The 13,751-nt window shown below is 36.9% G+C and overlaps 1 protein-coding gene across 2 annotated transcripts in view; it reads right to left on the minus strand.

The window, feature by feature from the left end:
* Nucleotides 1–13,384, minus strand: part of MLLT4 (myeloid/lymphoid or mixed-lineage leukemia (trithorax homolog, Drosophila); translocated to, 4) — an 89,667-nt gene extending 76,283 nt beyond the window's left edge. Inside the window, exons 1-7 of one of the 2 annotated variants that reach the window (XM_009701904.1) lie at nt 13,193–13,384; nt 11,440–11,555; nt 9,650–9,813; nt 8,132–8,292; nt 6,966–7,123; nt 968–1,079; nt 380–547 (exon numbers count right to left, since the gene is read on the minus strand). In XM_009701904.1, the coding sequence (XP_009700206.1) occupies nt 380–547; nt 968–1,079; nt 6,966–7,123; nt 8,132–8,292; nt 9,650–9,813; nt 11,440–11,555; nt 13,193–13,367 (1,054 nt within the window). In that variant the 5' untranslated portion in view covers nt 13,368–13,384. The remainder of the gene's footprint in view (nt 1–379; nt 548–967; nt 1,080–6,965; nt 7,124–8,131; nt 8,293–9,649; nt 9,814–11,439; nt 11,556–13,192) is intronic. The other variant, XM_009701912.1, reaches the window with a different exon arrangement.
* Between the last annotated feature and the right edge of the window lie 367 nt (nt 13,385–13,751).

A 13,751-nucleotide genomic window follows, 5' to 3' on the forward strand; every position in this document is an offset into this window, starting at 1 on the left:
AAATCACAAGACCACAGATTATTATCAAGTTTTAAACCTCAAAATCCAAGGGAAGTTGAAGATTGAATGATTTTTTTGGTTTTGAAACACTTAAAACTTCACACTGGAAGCCATGCTAATAGAGACAAAGTCTTAGTCACTCCTGTCTCCCCTTTTTTACTGCAAACATTTGCTACTAAAATTTTGGTATTACAGCAATATGCAGTTCTGCCTCTAGATAGCTCGAATTCAGAATCTGACATCAGAAGAACAACTGATGTGGCATTCACCTACACTGCCAACAGACCTTCTTGTGCTTCCAATGAACATCTTATTTTTGGAAAATCTAAATGACTACGTACTAATGTAATTTAGATTATTAGACAATCAAAATTCTTACCTGGGCTTAATTCTACCAGGTATGGTAGTTTCTCAGGAGGAAGGCAAGAGCCATAGCCAGACCCGTCAACTCTTTCCTTCCCCTTTAATGGCTTTACGTCAGTTATTTTCTTAGATTTCTTTGGGACATAATCAGGAGGGCGCCTTTTCAATTGAAAGACTAGTATTCCTAAAACACAATATTATACATCCTTTGAGTCTCACTACCAGTGAACAAGCACACATCCAACATCTATTAATTTGTAAGTGTTCCATAGGATTACTTTCAGCTTACTAAATTCCTGACACTTCTTTATATAGTTATTTTTAAGTTAAAACTATTTAAAAGATTAATAGCATACTTATCCACAGCGGGTAATTTAGAAAATTTAGGATAAAATGCAAAACTCTTCTATTGTCTAAAGACACATTACTATAAACAGTGCTGAATGAAATAGTAAATAACTCTAAAAGCATCTAGTATTAAAAGTGTCTGAGAACAAAACACTTACTAAAATATATGTTCCAATTTCTTACTTTACAGGAGGTCCGCACCATGGCTTACGACACACTCAAGGCACAAAAATCTCCTAAAGCTTTTCAGACATACCTTTATCACTAGGCCACTCCCTGAATATCTGCAGTGGACACTCATCATCATCAAGAATAGTTTCTTTAGCACCTTTATCATCAGAGTGCTGAGCACCAGGAGGCAGCACGACCTAGAAAAGAACCATTATCAGTTTTCAGAGCTGTTAGTGGACAATTAGAGCAGAGGATTCAGGGGTATACCTTATGCCTTTTTGTTTTGCTTTGTTTGTTTATAACAAGAGATAAAGCAAAAGAACTCAGTAACTGGAAATGCATTTTGCTTTCCAAGACTTTTTCTAACTCTCTCTCGCCTCTTGTTACAGTTAAATCACACTTGCCAGAACACCAGATATATTTAAAAAGCAAAGGGAAAGCAAGTTACACTTAAAATAGACAAGATCATCTTCCAGTAAACAAAATTATTCCCATTTCTCAACAGTCAAGGAAAAGGAAAAAAAACCAAACCAACTAACCACCACCAACAAAAAACCTTACCTCTGGAGGTGATAGTTAAAAAATAAAACTGAAGTTTCCTTTATTATCTCGCATACCAGAATCAGCCTTTCATTTTGCTAATGCTATTCCACTAACACCACATGCAAGCATCTTTAGAAATGGCAAGAGAAGCTGGCAAAGAGAATGTCGTGATAGCTCCTGCATCCTTGTCTCACCCAACCTTTACCTAGTCTACACAGAGACTAAGGGCACGATCGGAGCATTTCACACAATTGCTTCATGCTGTCCAGTTTAAGGAAGAACCAAAACTAAGTATACATTGGGAACAGAACCACTGACTGGTTCGTACCTTTTACAGCTATATCCTTACAAGGCAGAGGAAGGGGGAAACCTTGACTCATGAGTTCTGACTCTAAAGGAGACACAGCCTGTGATTTCATGCACATTTGCATTACTTGCTCCCCACAGCCATCAAGCATAAAAAAACCGACAGGCAGCATCACAGTGCGTGAGTACCTTCTAAGTTAAAGACAGATCTTTCAAAGCTGAATAAAAAAAACAAAATAAAATACATTTTACTCCCTCAGTTGTGATCCTAACAATGTTATTAAATTCACAGACAGTTCGATTTTAAACAAACTATCCCAAATGATTCCCGTCTCTGAACTATGACCCAGGTGGCACCTTCTGAGGGAACGTGGCTACTGGGTACTGCACCCTACTACGCTGCAGCGCACAAGAGGCTTTCTACTCTGCTTTGTCACCTCCTCTCCACACCCACCGCAGCCTTCCCCGAGTTCTCACAGATCCACCTCAAACCCTCTTTCATCTTCTTCCAAGCAGGAAACAAGTACACTTAAGATCAAAAGTATGTAATCGAGTCACTGGCCTTTCCCTAAAATATTTTCTATGCAAAACCTGGCTAAACATAGGACTAATTACCTTTAATTAGATTTTCAAATAGACAAGGTATTATAAAACAAGGAAAACATTAAAATGTATAAACTGAAGGGAAACAGAAACACATCTACACTCAAATCTTATCTTGTCAAACCATTCTTTTCTATTTCACATCTCAGATTTTAAAATCAATTATACCTACGGGATAATTTTGACTAGCTAATTAAAAGTAACACTGTGTTTCAAGCCTTATTCAACAAGCAACAGTTTTTAAATTCCAAAGCCCTCAAGACAGCAGGTAACCAGTTACAACACGGGAACCACATGCCACAGCACACATACCAGGGGCTGACCAGTACTGGACTGGGGAGCGAACCAAAGAAAACCCAGCTGCAGTGAAGTTAGAGGATAGATGAGATATAAATACATCGGTGCTACTACTTGATTCTGATATTACTTCTGCTTTGCAACCTGGATGAGCACCTGTACTTGGCATTTGGCTTAATAGCAGCAAGGGTAACCTATCAAGTTCAAGAAGAGAGGTCACAACAGCACCAGTCCCCTCATCCTCCCAGCCAGTTACCATTGCTCCCATCTCTCAGGAAGCATGAGCCGACATATAACTCCGACATATCTCACTTTAAAAAAAAAGTGTGTGACCTAACCTGCGGAAAGACACAAAACACCACATCTGAGCTTATGCAGGCCAGGAGGCTTCTAAACACGATGAAGCCATTTTAGAAAACACCTCTATGTTTTAGGCAAATGCTGCCTCCCTGTCACCCATGAAGCTGACATTCCTCCATTTTAGAAAAACGGAAAAACATGGGAACAAGTTTACATTATGATTAGGTTTTGGCTCATGGGTAGAGCTTTGCTTTCATTTTGAAAAACAGAAGATGCAGTTAAACATCCTTTTCATGAATTTGAATCCATACAGACTGCTGAGATCAGGCACAGACATTTCCCTGATTTGCGCAGCAGCCTAGGAAATGGAGATGGATAAAACTAGCTTAGGATTGCAAGTCTTGGAAGCAGGTTGTCAGCTGACAACCTATGAACCAAAACAAATGTATAAACAGGTAATTAGGAAGAATATACTCTGCTTCCTCATAATTGCATTCATGGGCATACAAAAATTATCATAAAGTCATTCCAATCTACATTTATTCATTTAAAATGCAGTGAAACATGCAGAAAATGCAAGCTAAAAAATTTAAATGAAATCCACAGCAACTTAGGACTTAACTTCGAAGGTATTTCCTGGGATAAAGAAGTAAGAGAAGATAGCACCCAAATACTTAAGGCCCCTGTGGTAAGTAATAGCTACAGATGAAGTTATCAGATTTCTCCTTAGCAAAAGTTTCACACAAAAACCCCCACACTACAGTAAGTCTTCAATAAGCTCTTTTGTTATTGTAACGTTTTTTAAATAAAACAACTCATATCTACTGTACGTTTTAATGTATCTGCTTATTCAAATTAATTAATCCTCAATTTTCCTTACAAGTTGGGAACACAGGCTCTGCACATGTCCCTGAAAAAAAACCAAAACAGTGGAACTTGCTAAAAAAACATGTAATGCCTTATGTCTGTATATGTCTTATGTCATAACGCCTTATGTTTCTTAAAAAAAAACAAAACAAACCAAAAACAAACCCAAAAACTAATTATGAACTGCATGTTTTTGCTTGACATTACAAAAAGTTATTTATGCCTCATCCTTGAGTGAAAAATAAGAGCATGCTAAAATAAAAGTAGAATCTTGATTAGACTTTTAAGAGTTAACTGGTTTGCTTCATGCCTCAAGTCTTATGCCCTAAGGGAATGTGCACAGGTAGCTTAGAAGACTGTCTAATTAATTTGACATCTTGAGAGATGTGCAGTGAACTCCGTATTATTCAGGGAAGCTCAAACCAAGCAAACTGAAACAACCAAAACATATATTGGAAGAAACTTGTATTTACTTGATTACATAGAAAAGCACTTTAGAAGTGCGCATAAAGGTACAGCCCGATACACGGCAAATCAGGGTATGAAAGCAAGCAACTAACAGGAAACTGCCATTTACAATGAAAGTTGTCGATGGTAAGCGTTAAGAAAAATTCTTACAATGTTTATCTTTCAACTGTAACTTCACAAATGAGTGAACTTTATTATAGTTACTTATGCAGCCTTATAAAGGTCTTGTCATATAACTGAAAATCCATCTTAATAGCTAAGTAAATGTCAACTGCTGAAGTCTTCTTTGAATACATTTCACACCTGCCACCCAAAGAGAACAAAACATTTAAAAACCCAATCAATAAGAAACTGAAGTTTTACATTCCATTGTACACTGTTTTAAACCCAATAAAAAGTAAAGAACAAGAACACATGCAAGATAGATTTGTCTTCCACAGAACACTGTAAAGTGTCAGAAGAACAGGGGCAAAAGCCCCCCCAGGGGTAAAGAACAGCTATGAGACTTCAGTGTAAAGGAGTATCAATAGCCATGACACCTATTTAGCACTGTATCTGTGAGCTTCCAAAAAAGAAAACACCGATGAAAAAATATCTTAGCTTTAGCTTGATGTGTCTAATGTTTCAAGGAAGGAAAGCAACTTCATAAAATATCTGGCAAAAAGTAGATTTTAAAACTTAGGTTAAAAATACCCTACTTTATGATAATACTTCCTTTTTTAATACTTAAAATCCAAGCACTGTATCAGCTGAGGCACTGAGAAAGGCCAAGTAGACTTCAGCCAACTACAGTGACTTATGATGAGCAAAACAGTAAGGTCTTCTACCCTTAAAGGTATAAAAAAGATCTGCTATCAGCCAATGAAGACCACTTACATATTTCAAATATAAACATAAGCATACACCTTAAATCAGTACAGAAACTTACTATAAGATGTGTTGCTCAGAAAAGACAAAATATTTTCCAGAAGTGCTTTCCAGAAAACTAATTTAAATCCATTTCCTTCACAGCAAAGACTTTGTTTATCTTTCCCAAGATCAAAGCAACATTCCTCAGACTACTTTCTACATTAAACATCCCCACACAAGATCAGAGAACAAGGGGAGGTAAGAGAAACCACCACGACCACAGTGACTGGCAATTGTTTCCCTGGTAAGTGTGCGATCAGTTCAATAAATTCCTTAAAACATAATATATCACAATACCCTCTAACGCTGAACTAAACAGAGTGATGCCAAAACGATCTTTCAAATTCAGTCACGATGTCTCTGCCCTAGCTCACAATTCTCTCAAAGCATAGAAAAACAAGCGTGTCAAGTCAGCAGCCTATTTAGTAAGATCAATGACCGAGAATCACGAATTTCATTTATAGAACCCACAATACGAAGATAATTGTCATAATTAAAGTTACATACAGAAGATACTTCGCAGCCAAAGCTGAGAATCAATTTTTAATATACTGTGTCATAAAAAAACCAACCTATTCCTTACAAAATTATTCTCCTCTATAATAAAAACCCGTATAAAATTTTACTGAAGGCAAGTAAAATTAACTTTCACAGTTGGGACCCCAATTACAGGTTAATGAAGACAAGGTTGAAATGCCCAGAACTTCATTAAAAACATGTCTAGAACCCAAGAGAAAACTGTTGAAACAATAAAAACTAAGATCAGTTCACTGTTACAAAACTACAAAAACACTACCATGATACAGTTCCCTTACTACTAATTAGAACAATATGAGAGCAATGTGTCAATTCTCAGCTAATTATACCACTAGAGGCTGTAAGCACAGCAAAAGTAGACACTAAGGTTACTCAAAGATATGACAAAAACCAAATCAGACAGCAACTTTAAGAGCAAAGATATATCCACATGCTTTAGAGCACCTAGAAGTACAGGGAAGAGCAAATAACATAGGCTTCCTTACTGTTTTCCAGTGGCACTTTAAGCACTGGAGAAGGGGCAGGGGAAGAGAGCGCAATATGATAAGACACACACATTTTTCCCTTTCTTTCATCATTTTAAGGAGCAATAAATCCAAGTTTATTAGACACGTCGTAGCCCGAAATGTAATCAAAAATCAGCTCAAACAAGGATCAAATGTTTCCAAGTCTCGCTATTCTCCTTCAGAAGATGATACGAAGTTTGTAACCTTTAATCAGTACTGCCCATGGGACTTTTTGATAAAGCCATACCTCTAAGAAACAGTAACTCTACACAATTCCTTTAGAACTTCTAAAATACTTAAATTCTGAAAATAAGTGTAAGTTTCACTTAAGTGTTTAATATTTTCTGATGTGTAATGAAATAGCTTTGTGCACAAATTTAAGTATCTGCAGGATTAACTATTAGTTTATAGATCTGCAAACCCATAGGCACATTTAGTGGTATAAAACCAGTGCCAAATACAGAAGTATGTTACTTTCATTAATAATGTTTATCTATATAGCAAGTAATAATTTAGTAAGATTGGAAGATTGAAGTTTAAAAAAAACCAAACCAAAAAACACCAACAAACAAAACAACCAAGAAATCACTCCAGAATTCCTGAGGCTGTTAAGATTTTAAAGGCGGGGGGGCGCGGGAAATTTAGCTGCAGAACTGCCAGAGTCTTTCCATTTAGTTTTAAAGCTACTGCAAGGAACAAAATCAAATATGAAGCACGAGAAGATTGTGACTTAGTAGCTGCACTTACACGAGCAATGCAATAATCCTTGGGATTTTCCTTCTCCAGACCGTATTTTTCCAGTGCTTCAACAACTGCAAAGTCTGCAGTATCCGTAGTGGACAGCAGGATTGTCTTGTATGGTATATTTGGTTTTAAACTGTCTGCATAAATTCTTAGTGTCCCACCTTGGAAACAAAATTTAATTAACAATGCTGCCAGAGAATAGAGAGACAGACATGCAAGCATTTATTATATTTCTAACAGAATGTAAGAATGAACCCCTTCGGAAATCATTTATTCAGTCCACTAATACACGAAAACTTACATAACATCCCCATTGGTAAAACCCTCCAGTGATGCTCTCCTAATTTCTCTAAGCAAGTCTTTTGCCCAGTGCTTCACCATTCTTAGTACTACCTGAAGTTAAAATGAAACAGTGACAACAACTGAATGAAGAACTGACCTTTCCCATCTTGACAGCAAGTTTGTGCTGACCTTCAAGAATCTCCCCTCTCTTTAAAAAGCCCATTTAAGATTTCCCTCAGGTGATGTTTTCTACACCTCTAACTCCTTCTTCACTACTCTTCCATGGACAGAATAGACATCATTTGAGGTTTTACCAGTATTAACATTGCTTCGTTCGTTCATTTAACGCTGATGTTTATACAACCATTGTTGTTGTATCCCCACCTTCAAGAACGTGAAATACTTGATCACTGATATTCAGAACATCTACCAGAACCCTTTGTGCAGACCTGAACAATCACTCCTTGCCATCCTGTACTTGTGCTACTGATTGCATTTTTACATTTAGGTCATTCAGTTTGTTCTTAGTAGAATGAATTACATTTATTTCAGAAGACTTCCTCAATTTGTCAGTTTAATAAGTCTAATTCCATCCTTCCTTCTTTCCCAGTTTAGCACTGTTAGTAAGATCAATGAGCAGATTCTCTCTCATCAATTTGCCCATCGCTGACAGCTTTGACTTGCACTCGTCACAGAACAAACTCCGGTGGAATCTTACCTCTACAAATCCTTCATTTAGTTACACCACAGATAAATTAGCCATAAAGTACAAAAAATGTTGGAGAAAGGCACAAGTTAAGTCAGATTTACAGCAGTTGCTGCCCTTAAAAATATTCTCTCAGTAAACAGTTCACTGTTTACAACATAACAAGAAGAAATCTAAGTACCTGAGTCTGGTCTGCCATCAGAACTGCGAAATTCTTGCATTCTCTTCTCTAGTTTTTGCTGTCGCCTCCGTTTCATAACCACCTCGGGATTGGATATTGTGCGAGTGAAGCTGGTCTCAGGCATATCTTTGTAAACCTCAGCTGCAAGGCGAGAATTCTCACTGCCAAGTTAGTTTAAAGAAAAAGAAAAAAAATTGTCATTAATAGCTTAAAATACATATCCCCCCATCACTTCCTAAAGAATAAAAGGCAAGTAGAATCCTTACACATACAAGATCAAGTTACTGTAAGATGGTTTCTACATGAACTTCACTTTTGCTAGGATTAACACTGTTCGTGTACCTATGTTCACCTGAAATAGACAACAACTAACTTATGTTCTGATGGTTGCTCGTTTTCAAAGGAAAAAAAAACAAAACAGAGGCCTTCTAACTCTTGGGGAAAGAAAAAAAAAAAAAGGTATTAAATAAACTTTACATTATACGCCTAACTTTATTCTCATTTACCATACTGCAAATCATGTCGAAGCGGAGTTAGCACGTGTTCGCACCTCATGCTTTTTCTTTTGCTAATGCACTTAAATAGAATTCTATTTTAATTTTAAAAAATTAAGATCAAGCTAAGTAACACCACAGAATACTGCAAAGATCGTGCTGACATCTGAAGACCATTGCAAATACATCCATGCAGAGCAGTGCTACAAATAAGAAAAACAATCACGAACTCAAAAGAAAGAAAAAAATTTTTTTAATTAAAAAAGAAAGAAATCAAGCTGAGCAGCTAAATCCTCTATTATATGTCAACCAGTCAACTAATTTCTTTTAATAGGTCTTCACCATTCATTTTCTTCCAGAGTATGTTAAAAATCCACCATTTTTTTGGTGTATTGCATATGAAACCTACAGAATCTGGTACAGAGACAAAGTCTAAATTAATGCAGACCTTTCTCAGCTTTCTAGTTCTACATCAGTTATTCATGCCTGACTCCTGTGCTCCAGTTTTCTGTACTAATTCTGTATTAATGTATATCCTGCCCTGTTTCAATGAATAAGATGCAGCAGATTTGGGAGCAAGAGTTGAAGAACCTAGAAGACTGGCTACCAAAATACATCTCAGAGAAAAATAAACCAATAGTCAGGTAGTAAGTCAAATACGAACACCTACACATACTAATTTTTCTGGCAAAAGCAGAACAATCAAACATAGGGAGAGGAATAAACCCACTCTAAAGTAAATGCTCAAAAATAAACACAGTGGGGAGAATCCCTGCCACCAAGCAGCTGTCAATTTCTGTACAAGGACAAAGAGGTGGGGAAAAAAAGCTCATTTCACAGTTTAAAAACAAACCTTGCAGCAAAATGTACATACAAGCCACAGAAATCATCATCACATATTTGGTTTATCATATTGCACCAATTACCTGCTTTTGAAAGAAACAACAACTTATTTGGTAGACAGGCGTAATCCTTTACAGTAAGACGTAGGTTATATGAACTGATCAAAGTTTAACACACTTACATATCATCCCCATGAAGAAGTCTATCATCTTTATCTGATGCTTGTCGCAATGCCTCTTTTTCACGCCTCTTTTTTTCTTTTTTTTCTTTTTTTGAGAGAGTTCGTTTGAAATTCTGGATTACTCCCTCTTTTTCTTGTTTTTCAGGGCCATTACTCTGAGCCTTCTGAAATAAATGAGTTTTGAAATAAATGAGTTTAAAATAACTTCCATTATTTTTAATCCAATGACAAGTTAGTATACGTTTTAACTTTCCAGATAAGCCTGATTAAAACACAGTATTGCTAACACAAGAACAATACTCCAGGCAACAATACTCCATTATACAGAGATGGGACTAATACTCTCGGGAATAACACAGAAGGCAGAAATCATTTCATACTCCAAAGCAGGTGTGAACTGATGAAGCACCCTGTACTCAAGAAAGCAAAGAAATAGCAGAATTTTACTTGAGTAATGCCTACCATCTACTTGGCCTCAAAAGCTTAACTGAAAGCTGTAAAACAAATTTCTGCCTCCCAGTAAAAATACTTCACAAAACAACACTGCACTTAATCTGTTTTCAAGACAACTGTGTTGGAGCATCAATAAGAATAAACTGCAGAAGGAAAAACATTATAGAGGATATTTTCCCTATGGTGTATTTTTCTGAGTTGTCCTTCCAGTATTCTCTTCTTCAATTCCTGCTCCTTGCATACACAAGGCTCATTTGCCTTCTGTAGAGAAAATAACAGAAGATGAGAGAAAGCAGATGCAGGTTTTTTTGCTTCTATCAGGAAGTGAAGAACATAGAGAAGGAAGATGAAGATTACTTAATTCAACGAATGGGAATAGCAAGTCTGGTAGATGTAGCACAAGACATCATTAACTTTCTCTCCCCACCTCTAACAAGGACGTATCATGTAGTCAAAAGCGTTGTGTAAGAATAGCTCATTGTGCTGGTTTTGGCCGGGATAGAGTTAATTTTCTTCATGGTAGCTGGTACAGGGCTGTGGTTTGGATTTGTGCTGGTATCTCAGGGATGCTTTCGTTACTGCTGAGCAGGGCTCACCCAGAGCCAAGGCCTTTTCTGCTCCTCACCCCACCCCAGCAGTGAGGAGGCTGGGGGGGCACAAGGAGTTGGGAGGGGACACAGCCGGGACAGCTGACCTCACCTGACCAAAGGGATTCCGTAGCTGTAAGCATCCAAGTTAGACATAATTATATGACTTCAGGAGCCAAAGTCTGATCTGATTTAATGTTTAAATGACCAATATGAAAAAAAGCTTTTGTATGGCCGATGTTTGCATGTCCCTCATTTTGCATTTGGAATGAAAAAAATAAAGGCACCTCTCAAAAGGAAATAGTCTCCCATCAGTTTTGCTAAAAACCAGAATGTTACCTAAGGAGGTCATATTTTTTAGTTATTTAACTTCCTATGGCATCCCCTTTTAAAGTCTCTGCAAGAGGCAGGATTACCTCCGAGCTGTTTGGCATCATACACTATTTAAAGAAATTTTTTATTCATCATATTAGAACAAAGCAAGCTGTAAGTTCTCTGGGAATTACATGCTCCAGTACTAGACAGCTACATGGATCAAAGCATCACAAGCCATCTGAAAGATCACGAAAATGCTGTGTTGCGAAGATGCATTTTAAGTATTTAAAAAGACTTGCTCCAGATATCAAAGGTCACCATCAGCAGGTATTTTCAGGAATTACTTAGAAAAACAGAAATTATGTTTTGCTATATAAGCAAGTCCCACAAATTTCAAAACTGCTGTTACCGCTAGCATACTCCTTAAAGACTCACCTTTGGAGGAAGTGTATCATTTTCATTCTTGAGAACAAATCTTCCCTCTCGATCATCTTTGTTCCAGTTTAACTGTACCACAAGAGGCTTCTCATCTACATCTAATCTTCTTTCTTCTTCAAAAAAATGAAAAGCAGTAACAGTTAACTCAGCACCTCAAGAGCAAAGATATTCAGCAACAAGTTATGCTCTTAAAAAGAACAAAAGGTGGCCGAAAAGCACACATCAGTTGATGTTTCCCTGTTAAAGTACAGAGACAGAAAACCTGGGGAGGTAGAAATACTCATCCCCTTTCCAGCAACCAGCTTAAGTGTATTGCCTCTATCTACATAAACTAAGGTCCACATAAAGTAGTCTTGCAGACCTCCTTTGTCAGAGCTAAGTCTGTGAACACAAGATTATCACTCAAGAGGAGAAGTTACATCTACAGTTATAATGTTTCAAACTTTACAATTTCATGAGAATTCCAGAAACTCATTTTCCTTATATTAAATTTAACTAGTCTGATTGTGGCACAAGAACTACTATTCTGGAAAGACTGCACAAAAATAAACCAGATTATGTAATTAAAAAAAATCCATTATGCACATGTACTAGACAAAAATTCATTTAGTGTATTTAGTGTGTCGTATCTATTTTAAGTAAATGAGAAAAATCTGAGAGCGCAGTCAAAAAAATTAAACAAGTTTTGCCATTTGACCTCCCTTCTAGAAGTGGGGGACAGCACATACACATAGCAAGACAATGATGTCTTTGCAGTTACACTTTACTTAATGAGAAACATTCCTATTGAATGAGGTGCCCCTCTTATCAGCCATGTTTTAAGTATCAGGAACTTGGCCCTGCAAAGGAAACACTTCGACTACAGGTACAGTGCTAACAGATTTTTACAGAAACCTAAAACAGCAAAAACACATACTATTCACTGCTTAAATTAATGATGACATATGCACTTTTCCCTAATGCCATATAATTCACATCAAGTCATCATTCATAGGCCAAGAAAAGTGACACATATCCCCCAAAATTTCCATTCTCTATCTCAAATTAAATTATTTTCAGTCTTTCAAAAGCAGAATTTAAGGTAGTTTAGCCACTTGTATAAACTTCCAAAGTACAAAAAAGCATGACAAAAAGCTAGCTTCTCCTATTCCTGTCTCCACCATCACTGCACACACTACCACCTTCCAACCTGTTTTCCACTGGGGTGGGGAGACACAAATGCTAGCAGCATCAAAAGGCTATTTAGATATCCAAGTTCTTCACAGGTAACATGAAAGGACCTGTTTAAGAAACACAGTGGCTTCAAACAATACTATGTTGAACTTCCCGCAATTTAGCAGTAAAGGAACATGCGTTAAAAGGCTATCTATCACAGCTCACAACATCAAAGAACTGAGGATGTACTCTTAAGTGCTCCAATTTAACACTCCTATTCTCCCATGATAAATTTAGTCTTTACCTACTAGTCCTAAAAATAGCAACTCTCTCACAAAGGTCAACACATTAACAGGATGTCAAGTACAGCATTTAATAGATCATCATCAAAACCTACATAAACTGCAGGCCTGATATGCGTACTTACATTTTGAAATACCACACCCCCACATAACAATTAGCAGCAAGGTACTTAAGAACAAAAAACCCAAGTCTTACATGGTTCAGAAGCTGGGGGCAAACCTAAAGATATTTTGGATGGGGTGGACAGGAAGGTGGTGTGGATGCAGGGAAGACATTGTGAATAAATACTAACCTCCGCTGACATGCACCTCATAAAGCGAGTATTTAGGGGATGACAACATTCGCATGTCTGGTCGAAACTTCTCTGCAAGAGTTTCTATCACATCTTGAGTCGTGGCAGTACTAGAGACACGGATACATTTTGTTGCGAAATTTCCAGCTGCTTTGTCCTGAAAGTAGAATCTCATTACTCCATGAAACTCCAGATCCTGAAAAGAAATAAAAATACAAATCTGAGTGCTGGCTAACAGTTATAAGGTTCAGAGTTCTTTTATTGTTTACAAATTAGTTACAAATATATTATGAAAATATAAGACCTTCAAATAGCACACTGGCTTTCAAAATTTTGAGGACAGTAGAATTTAATAACTAGGACACTATAAACTTGAAAAACTGGTAAAAAGAAATTAAGTACTCTGTATTACTGGAAATATTTAAAACCTGAATCTTTAAGTATTCAAATTTACAACTATTGTCAGGTTTACCTGAAGGAGAATTTTTTTTTTTTTTTAAAAACCCAGAAACGCATCTTGAGACTGGTCTCAATGTACTTTATTACCCAAGGCAAGCCC

This window comes from Cariama cristata, unplaced genomic scaffold (assembly GCF_000690535.1).
Source record: "Cariama cristata isolate BGI_N322 unplaced genomic scaffold, ASM69053v1 scaffold13400, whole genome shotgun sequence".
Classification (NCBI taxonomy): Eukaryota; Metazoa; Chordata; class Aves; order Cariamiformes; family Cariamidae; genus Cariama; species Cariama cristata.